General features: G+C 37.7%; 1 protein-coding gene across 1 annotated transcript; it reads right to left on the reverse strand.

Annotated features, from left to right (window-relative positions):
• Window positions 1–5,872: 5,872 nt before the first annotated feature.
• NSA2 (NSA2 ribosome biogenesis factor) lies at window positions 5,873–13,705 on the reverse strand. The gene is made up of 6 exons (XM_044005421.1): window positions 13,559–13,705; window positions 11,934–12,121; window positions 11,678–11,828; window positions 9,171–9,350; window positions 8,014–8,206; window positions 5,873–6,213 (listed from the first exon to the last, which is right to left on the reverse strand). The coding sequence occupies exons 1-6, from the start codon at window positions 13,559–13,561 to the stop codon at window positions 6,146–6,148; spliced, it is 783 nt and encodes a 260-aa protein (XP_043861356.1). The 5' UTR covers window positions 13,562–13,705; the 3' UTR covers window positions 5,873–6,145.
• Window positions 13,706–13,739: the final 34 nt, after the last annotated feature.

The following is a 13,739-nucleotide window of genomic DNA, read 5'->3' on the forward strand; positions in this document are numbered from 1 at the left end:
ATCTGGCCTCAGATACTTAACACTTACCAGCTGTGTGACCCTGGGCAAGTCACTTAACCCCAATTGCCTCACTAAATTAAAAAAAAAAAAAGACATCTTCCTCAGTCACTATTGCACTGGACTATAATTCTACTTTCAATCATTGTTCACTAATTAATTAATCTTTCACATAGCTGCCAACAATAATTGACTTGTTCAAAAATATCCAGTGGCTCCCCATCTCCCCATTGCCTTTTTTTTTTTTTAAACAGACTTCCATAGGGAGCTCTGGTGAGAAAACTTCATTTGCCAAAGCAGACAGATAACATAGATATCTTTTCTCCAAATTATAGCTTTGAAAAGAGTTCTCTTGGGCACTGAAAAGGTAAATGATTTGCCCAGATTCACACAGCCGATGAGTCAGAAGTGGCTTTTGAATCCAGCTTGGCTTTCTATACATTCTCCAATAACAAACAGCCTGGAATTTAAGGCTCTCTACACTCTGGCATCTACTTATGTTTCTAGCCTTATTTCACATTATTCCCCATTCACTCACAGTTCTAAACTAGCAGTTGCTCAGGCCATTCATCTCTTCATTTCCCACCCAGCTGCACACCTTTGGATTTTCTCCATTATGCCCCCAGCTGGGCACAAGGCTGTCTTGCATACTTGGACTGTAGTCCCTCCTCCTCTCTCTCATAAATCTTAGTTTCATTTAAGGCTTTAATTTTTTTACATATGGACAGTTTAACCAGGGATACTTAGTAAAGAAAATCCCTGATCCCAAACAGTAATTGGGGCAACAGGCAGGTGTGGTGTGTAAAACTATATGTGTGGTCACCTTATTTCTGTCCCAAGTTTGGGGAAAATTAGCTGGAAGTTTTAGCACCAGTTTTGGGCATTAATCATTTATTAAAGCATACCAAGTATTAGTAAAAAGAGAACACCTGGCTCAGAAAGTTAAGAAAAGGCCTATGTAGCCTGGAGGAGAGAATAGAGCTCAGTCTGGCCTTCTAGCCTAGAGGAAAAATAGAGCTCAGCCTGGCTTGCTTCTTCCAAGAGCGTCTAACTTCGAGTAACTGAGTATGGAAGCATTTTCTGGGTCTGGAGGAGAGGTGGTCTTTACACACTGTTTCAAGCTAATTGGCTAGCATCAACTGAATTCATTGGTTCACTGGACTTGAGAGTGGTCCCATGATGAGGTCAGAGTTCACACCTTCTGAGAACATACCTCTTGAGGGCCGGGCAAGTGTGGTTTTAATTGAATTAATCATCAAAGTCAATCCAATCCAATTTGAGTGAAGGACATTCTCTCCTTTTTAAGCATCTTGCTAGAAATAATTGAATATCTGATAATTATATGGGACTGTTTATTCCTCCTGTTGCTTTTTCATCAGCATCTTTTTTAGAGGACGTCCCAAGGTTCTAGACCATAGAATAACATTTTTTTTTAACTTAACAAGAACAGACTTTGTTACAAAGGGTTTTCCAATTGTCTGTATTGGATGTTTTTGCTTGTTTTTATCACAAGGGTCCCATCTGAGGAGTTGGGGGATGTGACTTAAAGATCAAAGGCATTAATAAAATGTGTTTCAAGAAAAAAAGTACTCATTAAAGAAAGAAAATAAACCTATCAATCAATATTCATGTCTCTACTTGTTACTTTTCAAACTCTGGCTTTTGATTCAATCATTCAACTATAATTGCTCTTTCAAAAATTGCAAATGATCTTGGTCTTTTCTCAATTCTTTTCAACCAATCTGCATTTTTGACAATGTTGACCACTCCCTCATCCTATTTATTCTCCCTTCAGGATTTTTGTGTTCTCCCTCCCTCTCCTCTATTTCTCTTCTCTCTTGTTCTCCTCCCCTTTCCCCTTCTCTCCCCTCTTCCTTTTCCATTTTTTTCTGGATCACCATATTCCATCCCTCCCCATCTGTCAGTGTACTTGGTGATCTCATCAGCCCCTATGGACCTATGAACTCATTGATCATCTCTATGCAGATGACTCTCAGGTTAAGTTCTGCTCCTTCATCAACAACTTCAGATTGGACATTTTGAACTTGATGTCCTGGAGGTTTCTCAGACTCAGCAAGTCTAAATTGGAAGTCACAACCTTTCCTTCCAAACTCACTCTTCTGCTGACTTGTCAAAGGCAGAAAGGTTCACCCAGGTTCCTCACTCCCCTTCACACACTATATTTCATCAATTATCAAGCTTTACCAAATTTGATTCCTTCATGTCTCTTCCCTTCTCTCTACTCACATGGCTGGCCACCACCATAATCCAGGCTCCTAATACTTCTTCCTTGGAGTATGGATTCTGTTTAGTTTCCTAATTAGTCTTTGCCCAAAGTGTCCCCACTCTTTAACCCATCTTCCAGGGTTTTTTCCTAAAGTATAATAGTTTTGGACTTAAAGACTTTCACAATCTGGTTCCAACCTACCTTTCCAGGTTTACAATACATCACTTCCTTTCATGTACTTTAACAGTCCAACTAAATTCGCCTTCTTTGTTGCTCCTCACACATGACATTATGACATTTCATCTCTGGTCACTGTGCTCTTTGTACAGGCATGGTCTCTTCCCCCATGCCTGAGTGACATGCACTTCCTCACATCTGCCTCATATAATCTTTAGCTTTCCTCAAGGCTCAGCTCAACTGCTATGTCCTCTATTTCCTCCCCTACTAAACTGACTGCTGTGATTTGTTTCATAGTGCCTGGTCATGGAAACTATAATTTTTGAGTATTAACATGTTTTTCTTAGAGTTGTCTATGGCAAATGTCAAACTTTTTCACTTTGGGAGTCTTAAATGTTTGCTATAGAAGAGTTACATGGATACACACATTAGCATTTTTGTGTATTGCAAATTCCCTTCAGAATCTGAGATAGCATTCATAAGTTGGAATACTAAAGGGAACAACCACAAATGACTCCTTAAGACCTTTAGTCTTCATTTGAAAGACTGATCCAAGCTCATTCTCCTAGCAATTTGGAGTTGGCCACTATTTTAAACCTTTATCCTTGAATTGATGCGTTGCTTTCTCCCCTAAAACCAGATACAGTCACTTCATTTCTTCATTTCAAACTTTATAAATATCTGTGCCCAAATAGCTCCACTGTCCCTAAGACCATAGGTAAGATCCTACCTTCCCCCTTTGTTAACTCACTTTGCATGAATTGGTAAAGCTCCTCTCCAGTCCCATAGTCTAATGGAGCTGTGCCCCGTCCCTGCACAGATGGTTAGTGACACCTTGAGGAAACATCTCAACAAAAGTCACAGATGGAACTTTTCTTCTACAAAAGGGGAAAGGCATTTTAGCTGCTGAAACCCCATCACCCCATTCTGGACAGATTTCTGTCCCTTCTCTAGCTGGCTGAAAAGAATATTCCCTATCTCTTGGACACTGATTAGCAGTGGTGTGGTAGTCAGTTTAGACTGCCTCCTGGCAATTGTTAGATTTTCAGGGTGAGCATTTACACCTCACATCAGCACTCGATTTATTGTTTTGTTGGTGGTCTAAACTTAAGTGATGGAGAATGTTAATGCAGATTAAACTTAAAATGTGTAATGCTAATTTTCCCTAAAAAACCTGTTGTTAGTTAAAATATTTATCAGGACCCTACCAGGTGAGTGCTTTCCCTTTTTCCTGATTCTAGTATTTACACTGAATTACCACCTCATTTTTCATTTGGAGAGGCATTATTTGCCAAATGTAGGAATTGAAACTGTTAGGAGAAATTGGTCATGCCTCAAACTCAGAGTTTTCTTTCCAGTTGTAGTAAATGGCCATAATTTACCCTCTTGCCTCCAAATTACCTCTTTATTTACTATTCTGGAACTATAGTTCCAGAATTCTCAATCTATCTTCTACTTGGACAACTTCCTTCACAACCATGGCAAAATCTTTGGTGAGCATTTGCCTGTCTTTGATAATTAATAATAATCAGTTGAAGGCATCTTTTTGGATTCCTGTATAATTTCTTTTTTGCATGTTGAAGACATTTTACTGAAATATGGAATTTTGCTGTTTAAGTGTCTGTTCTCAAGACAACTGAAAGAAGGGATGTTGTAGAATTAATCTTGTTCTTTCTCTTTAGTTTTTCCCTAAAATGCTACAAAGCTATTACTGGGGCCAGTGCTCAAGATGTGCCTCCCTTTAGGGCAGTTTCCTGGTAGCCTATGGCCATATTCCTGAGCTTTCCGGGTCCAGTTAGGACATAAAAAGGTCTACCAACCTAGAGTCAGGCCCCTTTACATTGTGATTAGTCGACCTAAAGTCAGCTGACTCACCACACCCTGCCCTGCTGACCAAAGGTTTCACCCATCATAGCTAAATGCTGTGGTATCCCTATGAATACTCTTCTGTCTTAATTTATTTGAATAAAAACCTCAATTGGTTCTGAGTAATATTCTAATAGCAGAGAATATGAAATCCCTGGAATAAATCATGGCTATTACTACCCAAAAAAGGGAATAAAGCACCACATATACATGTGCCTACTTTTCCATTAAAAAAAAAAATCCTTAGATTTACAAACATGTCAAGAACACCCTTGACAAATGTATTAGAAGGGAATAAGTCATCTTCCACAAATGTTCTTACAACAAGTCATATCTTTTATTCTCGTGCAGTTGGCTAAAAGGTTCAGAGGATAAAAGATCTCACTGTGCTTTCAGTATATGTTGATTTAATTAATTTGGAGGGACTTGATAAATTTTATAATTTCTCTGCCTCTTCATCTGCCACAAGTGTTGGTGTAAAAACTGCATTTAGCTTCAGTATTTTGCAAGTATTCATCATTATAAGTTGTTATAAAAGATGACCAACAATCCCATAAAATTTTTCTTGTTGCTGTTGAATGGACAACGAATCCACTCATTTACTTGTTATTCTGCGCTGCACCTTCCATTTGGTCACTAGTTTCATTGATAGCAACAAAGTGAAGATTAATGACTTGGGTTGTCCATTTAGCATGTCATTGTTTTCAGTGAATGATCATCTCACATTTGAAGTACCAGCAGTGTTGGCAGATGGCCTCTTAGCCTCTTCCTCCCTTTCCCCCATCTCTGTCACTGTCACTGCACAACTCAGGGACTTTAATGGGCTGCCACGGGCAAATAATGTAATAGCCACCTTCTGGTGACGAGCTTTGACACACTCGGTTTCATTGGTCCTCCAACTGGAGACAGTCTCTCCCTAGGACTGCAGCACAGAAGAACCTGTCAGAGCTTGTTCTGAAAGAGTAGCTTTCAAGAACTCAGGGCCACTTCCATACCACTGGAGTTGTAGACAGTTTATGAATTGATGTATAATATATGTACGCCTTTATAAACCACTTAAGTATTGATAATATGCTAAAGTTTCAGTGTGCTAGTTGTTTCTGAGGGTAATGGCCTCCAGGTTACCCTGACACAGCAATAAATTAATAAAATGAAAAGAATTAACGGTAGGATCATTCATAGTAGAATGGATGAATTTGTGTAAGCTCACTAAACACCCTAACAGTTTCTGTCCCTTTCCCATATAACTAATGACATGGTTTCCAAATCAGATAAAAAGCTACCTGGTCACTTTTAATTTTTATTCTTTCAATTATCTTTTTTTTTTTTAGTGAGGCAATTGGGGTCAAGTGATTTGCCCAGGGTCACACAGCTAGTAAGGGTTAAGTGTCTGAGGCCGGATCTGAACCCAGGTACTCCTGATTCCAGGGCTGGTGCTTTACCACTGTGCCATCTAGCTGCCTCTCAATTATCTTTTAATGAACCAAGCTCTTATTCTCCCTAATCATCCATTAATTTAGACTGACATAACATCCATTGTTAATCTTTTTTACCTTGTTCTTAAGTGGTCATAAAAACACTTTCACAAAATGGAGACAAATAACGTATACTTCTTGAGCTCTTTCAAGAGGGTTTCAATGTATTCAGCAATGAGAGCAGCTACAAGCTTTAAAAAATTACCACTCCAAAATGGGAAAAAGTCTCATAAAAGAATAGAAAATAGCATTTCATCTCTTTTCCAAGTTAACTTCAAATAAAAAAAATCAATGTGCAGAACTGGGTCTTTGGTTTTGTTTTGTGACTATTCAATGTAGTAACTGGTGGGGTTTTCTTGATATATTGTAGAATCTTTAAGGATGTAGAACTTCAATCAGTCAATCAAACAAGCAAGACAGCATTTATGCATCCATCATTTTCTGGATTGTTGGTAACCTGTGCATATTTTCCTTTAAAAAAATTGAGAAACAATTAGTACTATCTAATAAATCACTAACTTTGTAACATAAAAGCTCTTCTAAAACAACTTTACTTATATTCAAAGTGTTCAAATGTTGACATGATAAAATCTCTAAGTGTAAAATAAGGCATGAACTTAAGTTTCAAAAATTTTGGAACTATTTAAAGACAGCTGTTACCTACAAACAGGAGGACTCAAGTCAGCTTTAATGTATGAATTAAAACCTGGCAATCTGTGGTAACTATATACCAGGCACTCTAAAAAGAGAAATGTTTCTGGAAGTTTTAAATACTGTATGCTAATCTGAAACAAAAGGCTCCATTAAAAACAAACAAAAAGAAACACTATTCATCCAATGTTATCTCTATCAGTAACTCCAAAGAATAGCTGTGAGTTACTCAAAGAGATACTTCTTGGATGTCAACCAGTTTCAGTGTTATAAAGTATCAATCTTGCAGAGGATGTGAGGGATATAAGAATAGAAAGTGGGTGGGTTGTGTAGAAAGAGCAACGGATAACAGAATCTATGTGTTCAATTCATACCCACTGAAATCAAGAGATCCAGAGGAAGCCTCCCCACCCTGAACCCCCTAGAACACTGGAGAGCCTTTGTAGTTTGTAGTAGATGGACAAGAGTATCACAGAAAGGGCAGGCCTGAATCATTAGAGGGAATACCCACACTAACAAAATCACAGGTCTATCTAAATGCTAAGATTTACGATGTCTATTAAGTCACATTTATGCTTTTCTCACAACAACCCTGTGAGGTACATGGTAAAAACATCCCCATTTTGCAAATGAAGGAAATGAAGCTCAACGAAGTTGACTTTTTTTACTGAATCAGGGTTCAAACACAGGCCTCCCAACTCCCATTTCAGTATTTTCTATCATACCATGATGCCTTTTTAGTTTCAAAACATTTGAGTATAAAGCTTTATATTACAGTAGCTTCAATAAGTGTAGAAAAAATACTTCTTGGACTACTTTAGAAATGATCTGGGTGTTGAGTGAAGAGCAAAGTGGAAAGCTTACCTTTCTTTTCTAGGTCTATGTTAATAAACAAGACAAAGGAATACTGACTTAGGTTATGTCACAGTATTTCAGTTTTCTATGCTGACATGCTAAAAAGTTTAGTTATATATGTGATTAAATAAGTTAATTATATATACTGTTCTTGCTAAAGTTTTTGTTTAAAAAAGCATTTAATCATTAAATTTTTTGGAATTAAGGTAAAATGTCTTAATTGTGGCAATAGTTGTTTACCTTTAACAAATAAAATCTGATGTAACTGTAACATTAATCTTAAAAAAAAAAAATCAAATCGCAGATTTTGAATAGTACCTTTTATCAAAAAACCTTTATTGCTGAGTTGTGAATTTAGAATATGAATATAATTTTTGTAGAAAAAGGAATTTTGTAGTCTTCCTCATGGAAGTAATATAAATTTGGTAAAAATCAAATCCATTCCAGGGGATTAAAAATGAACATAACTATATATATAATTATGTGTTATATAATTGTAATATAACATAGTTTTGGTTTGGGGGGGCGGGGCAATGAGAGTTAAGTGACTTGCCAAGTGTCAAGTGTCTGAAGCCGGATTTGAACTTGGGTCCTCCTGAATCCAGGGCCAGTGCTTTATCTACTGCACCATCTAGCTGCCCCCTAATATAATAGTTTTTTTTTTTAATTACATACTACTTGTTTCTTTTAAATCTGTTGGATTTTATGTGCTTATTTTCAAACCAAAGATTACCAACAGTTATCAATACTGTGCATCCTACTTACCCCATATAACTTTGCCTCCTTGTGTCACAAGGCCCAGCTCACTCACATTTACTTCAATGACAGTCCCTTTGGTAATAACACCCAAAGTTGTATATAGTGGGGAGGAAGGATTCTTCTTCACACCAAGTATGGGGAGGCAAAAAGTGGCTTTAAGTTCTGGATGAGTTACATGAGCCTTCTTAAAACGCAAACCCTGTTAAAAAAAATAAAACTGTTAATAGCTAATTTCCAACTACCTAAATTATTTTTGCAACATTCGTAAAGTCAAAGATTATGGAGGTTAATAAAACTCAATTAAATAAACATTATGTTCTACTTACAAAACTGCCGTTACTGAAAAGTTTATCTTTTGTCATAGACACATTAAATTGCTAATAATTTGATAAAAAGTTGTATCAAATGAAAAATCTATGAATTCGTTTAGGAAGAAAACAAAATTCATAATATCATCAGTATCTATAGTTACAATGTACTTTTCTCTTCTACATATTAATAGATCAGCCAGGTGTTCTCTACTGAACACTGAAGAGATAGGATTCACTCTTGTTCTTTTGTCCTATAAACACATCTGGAAAGGGCAGTAGCCTGGTAGGCAAATAACAGAACAGACTGAAATGCTTTTGCCATCTCTGTAGCTACCTGGTAATATAATTATGATAGCTCATATGGTCAGCCTCACCGAACTGTATGGCTATCTCCCATTATTTATGATGGGGAAAATTAGACTAAAATTGCAGATCACAATACAGTAATAAGGATTACAAAATTAGAATTACAAATAATCAATCTCCTTAGTACACAGGAAAAGAATGTAAATTTAAATCCTCTATATTACTTAATCTTACATCTTTTCAAGAATTACATGTTAAGCTTACAAAAGTCTTATTTCTAGTATTACCTTAAAAGCCTCTTCTGAATCATTTAGAATTTTTATAGTGACCAATTTCAGGAAAGTAATTTGCAGAGAAGCTAAGATGTAGAAAAATAATAACTCTAATGTAGCACATTAAATGACAACCCCCTTGAAATATTCAATTACTAATTTATATTATAGAACTATGGCATTTATTGATTCAAACAAAATGTTCCCCCTTCTGAGGGTCAATGAGGACAAAGATATAAATCTGTGAGCCAGCAAATTCTTGCAAATGACTTACCATTGGCCTAATGAATCTTTCATATTTTGGTGGTTTTCGAGTAAAGCCATCCCCGACAAAGCAGACTTTAGTAACCATTCTTTTCCAAGCCTTCTTCTTTCTCTTTCCTGTACGAATGACCTTTAATACTTCTGTTTCTCCCTGGGCACGAACTTTTGGCAGGGGCACTTCCCATTTACCCTAAAAGTACACGCACAAACCACTGTTAACATGGTTAATAAAAATAACTCAGGTTTATATAGTTGCTTAGGGTTTACAAAGCACTTTTTATACAGTTACTCATAATTCTTTGAGGCAGGTTATTATATATGTATTACTCCCATTTTACAGATGAGGGAAAATGAGACCGAGAATGGTTAAATGATGGGCAAAAGTCACATGGTTAATAAATCATTAAGCAGGTTAGTAGAAAGAGCTGCTTTTTCCAATCTGTATAGCTAAGAAAATAAAAAATAGTAAGTAAAAAAGGTACAAAGAACAGGCTACATAAGATCCAATGGAAGAAAGATCATTTCTAATTGAGAGATTTGGGAAGGTTCCATGGATGAAATGGTATTTTGTGCTGGAGAAATTTTGAGCAGGTAGATAGACAGAGGCAGGATATTCAGGACAAAAAAAGGAAAAACAGGGCATGGAATTTTTTTTTTTTTTAGTGAGGCAATTGGGGTTAAGTGACTTGCCCAGGGTCACACAGCTAGTAAGTGTTAAGTATCTGAGGCTGGATTTGAACTCAGGTCCTCCTGACTCCAGGGCCAGTGCTCTATCCACTGTGCCACCTAGCTGCCCCGAGGGCATGGAATTCTTAATAAAAAGTCTGATCTCCTTAAGACCTTTGGAGGTTTTATTATTTCTGGTGGCTATAAATGACAAACTGAACAGATAATACATCAGTGGTTTCCTATTGCCCAAAGTCCTCAGCATGATATGGAAGATTTTTCACAACCTGGTACCACCCTAATCCTATACCATTCCTCACTTCATACTCCACACTTAAGCCAAAGCAAACTATTAACTGTCCTTGTTATGTGCCCCATGACTTTTTGCCTCTATATCTATTATGCCCTGAATATCCTGCCTCTATCTACCTGCTCAAAATACCACCTCATCCATGAAATCTTCTCAGATTTCTTAATTAGAAATGCTTTTTCTTCTGTTGGATCTTATGTAGCCTGTTATCTATACTTCTTATGTACTTAGTAATATTTTATTTTCTTAAGTTTTGTATCCCTACCTCCTGACCCCACATTTATTTTTGTATCTTAGCACCTAGGATAGAGCTTCATCTATAGAAGGTTGTGCTGTTTAGTATTATATTATTGCCTAATACTGTAAGGTAAGTCTAAGAAAGTTGTCATCTCTTAAAATATGATACCATCACTAATGGTTTACTGAATAACATAACTGAACTGACAGGTTTTAATAGAAAAATTTTCCCTCATATGGAATACTTCGAAGGAACAAACTACTTTAAAAACATAGTGATGTTATTAAAATTTTTTTTCTTTTTCCTGCGAGGCAATGAGGGTTAAGTGATTTGCCCAGGGTCACAAAGCTAGTGTCAAGCGTCTGAGGCTGGATTTGAACTCAGGTCCTCCTGAATCCAGGGCCCGTGTCTTATCCGCTGTGCTACCTAGCTGCCCCCTCAATGTTACTGAAATTTTAAAACAGTAATGCTGTTATTAAAGCTGATGTTCTAGTATCAAGACTCACTAAAGCTAATGCTTATTTCATTGCAAATTCTGTATGTAATGAGACAAATAACATAAAAACCTAGTTTGACATATTTAAACTCCTACCCTTATCCTCTGCACCACTCAACAGAACTTATATTCTTACTAAAATCTAAGTGTCATGAAGACAGAGACTTTATTTAATATTTTTATTTTCTCATTTCCCCTGTACCTTACCCAATGGTCAATATATATAATTATTCAAAAGTTGTCCATCTGTATTATAATTTAGCTGATTCATGGTTTTGTCTAATTTCTTTAATAATATTGTAAACTACTTGTGGACAAGGATTATATCCAATTTTTTGTTTCCACCTTCTCCCCTCTCCCATTCATTTCATGCCACTGATTCACTAGTTTTCCCAGTCAATTTGCTCTCATCCCCCCAAAAGTACACATTTTTACCAAGATGGAAAGGCTTCAATTGAAATTCTAGAAACAGATTGTCATCTAAGGACTAGCCTATCAAAAACTGGACAACCTCATCACCAAGTGCTGAATCTTTCAGCCATCCAAACTCTCAAAAGACTATCTACCTGCACTGGTGTATAAATATGAAAAGAACCATGAATCCTTCAAGAAAGGATTGGATGCTTGTAACTAACCCTTTTGTTTCGAATCAATCTGAAAAACTACAAAACATTCCTTACTAACTTTGATAAAACAAGACATGAATATTTCTCATAAAAGAGCCATTTAAACATAGTTCCCTCGCTGCCCCCCCAAAAAAAGGGAAGAAAGAAAAAAATGAATATCCTAAGAAGTGCTATCACTTACAGCTTTCTCTTTTCGTTTCTGTTTAATCATGTTGGAAAGGACTTTGGCACGGGATTGTCCTTCTCTGTCCAGCAGATATGCAGGCACTGCTCCTTGAGGAGTTTTTTCATCATTCTTTTGCTTGGTATTTCTCTTTTCATGCATCTTGATACTATATAAGAAATCCAGAAAAACATTTATCCCAAATAATTGTCTTACAAAAGTTAATCCAATACTGTGTAATTACAAATACAACAAATAAATAAAATATACTCACGTCTTTTTCATCTGAATCTTCTCAGCATGACGCTGTTTATGGTAGAGTTTGGCCTTTAGACCAATCATTTTCTTTGCTTTCTTTGAACGTTCATGAGCCTCTCGGCTTTCCTTCTTTCTCTTTTTCTCATGGTAATCCAAGCGGTAGCCATACCGTTTTCGGTGTAACTCTATGTATTCGTTCTGTGGCTATAAGGCACAGAAGACATCAAAAACTTTTAAAAGCACCTACTGAAAGCATAACATGCCAAATAAGTGATTTCTTTTATGTGGACCATGCGCTAAGAGAAAATCCACCCTACTTGAAAGTGATTACTCATATATGCAAGTAATCCTAGTATTTAAATCCATACGAGCCTGCTCCAAGATAAAATGAGTTATTTTTCACATTGGAGGATAGTGGCAGGGAATGCCTCGTCAATCCCATAACATATTATTTGTTCACTTTGAGTAATTGGCAAATGTCATATTGATTCAAAGAGATTAAAATAAACTCATTTTTAAGGGCAGGAGAGATGCTCAATAGTTAAAAGTTAATAAACTGTCATGAATCAAATGGGAAACTACTGCCAGAAAAATGCAACCTGATGCTTCCTTTAATCTTTTACTTTTCATAAAAAAAATTAATGGAGTTAGAATCTTATTCCAGCATTCTGAGCTTCCAGGAATCATTGTGATGCAATTACCAAAGGCTTGTTTCATGAGAATACTGCAGGTAAGTCACTTGGAAGTGAATTCATTACCTAGTTCAGGGAGGGTGGAGATTTGACACCCCTTAGCAAGAACATTTCTGGCATCAAGGTCCTCATTTCTTTCACTCATAACCAATGTCACCTTTCCCCCAGACTAACTCTTCTTTATCCAGCCTCCCCTGTACAATCATTCCTTACACAGCTGCCAAATTAATATTCCCAAAGCAGAGGACTCATCTGCTCGAGGGGCTCCAGTGGCTTTCTGCTGCCTTTGGGATAAGCTATAAGACTCCTGTTTAGCATTCAAACTCCATAACGATCTGGCTCCGTACGATCCTTGCTGGATGAATACACATTCCTTTAATCAACGCATTGAATATTCTAAACTGTCATACGATTCATTAAATGTCCAGCCTCCGAGCCTTTACACAGACTCAGAGTCTCCCTCGTCTCCGCTTCTTGGAATCCATGGTTCCCTTCAAGGCTCAGCCCGAGTGCCGCCCAAACTAAGTAAATTCCTTTATTTTGTTTTGTTTAGGTCCTATATTTATGTCTGTATACATCCTTGCTCCGCCCCCAAGCAGAGCGTAAGCTCCCGGAGGACAGGATTACATCTCATTCTGGTCTTTGCCTCCCCAGAGCAGGGCATTAAGCCAGAAACAATCCTATGGATTGACTGACTGGAGACTGGATGTGCTCCTAAGGCCACCTCGGGGGACGAGGGAGGGAGTGAGAGAGAGAGAGTGTGTAAAGGAACACGTGGCCGCAAGGATTTCCCCCCCCCCCCCACCTTATTTCCGGATAAACACTTTCCTCAGCGGCCCATCAGACGTGACACCTGGGGGTCTCCGCTCCCCACTACGCCTCCCCAGGCGACCGGTGTTAGGAGCTCTCCCCGCTCCTTGGACCGGTCTAAGTGGCCCAACCCGCTCACCATGTTGACGGCTGGGGGCCCGTCGAAGAGCCGCCGAAAATGCTTCCAAACTTCAGACCTTCTGCCCTTGCGACCGACTCCTCAAGAGCCGGAAAAGAAAAGGGTTTCACTTTAAAACTCCCGGACTCAATCAGAGGTTTCGGCACTTCCGTTCCGCGTCGCTCCGCCTTCTCCTTCCCAG

Source organism: Dromiciops gliroides, chromosome 1 (genome assembly GCF_019393635.1).
Source record: "Dromiciops gliroides isolate mDroGli1 chromosome 1, mDroGli1.pri, whole genome shotgun sequence".
Classification (NCBI taxonomy): Eukaryota; Metazoa; Chordata; class Mammalia; order Microbiotheria; family Microbiotheriidae; genus Dromiciops; species Dromiciops gliroides.

Bases quoted from the DNA above. Each gene is read 5' to 3' on its own strand.
- NSA2 (XM_044005421.1), bottom strand. The intron at 8,207-9,170 runs GTAAGTCATTTG...TTTTTTTAACAG, and splicing joins AAAGATTCATTAGGCCAATG to GGTTTGCGTTTTAAGAAGGC. The intron at 6,214-8,013 runs GTAAGTAGGATG...ATTTTTTTAAAG, and splicing joins AGGAGGCAAAGTTATATGGG to GAAAATATGCACAGGTTACC.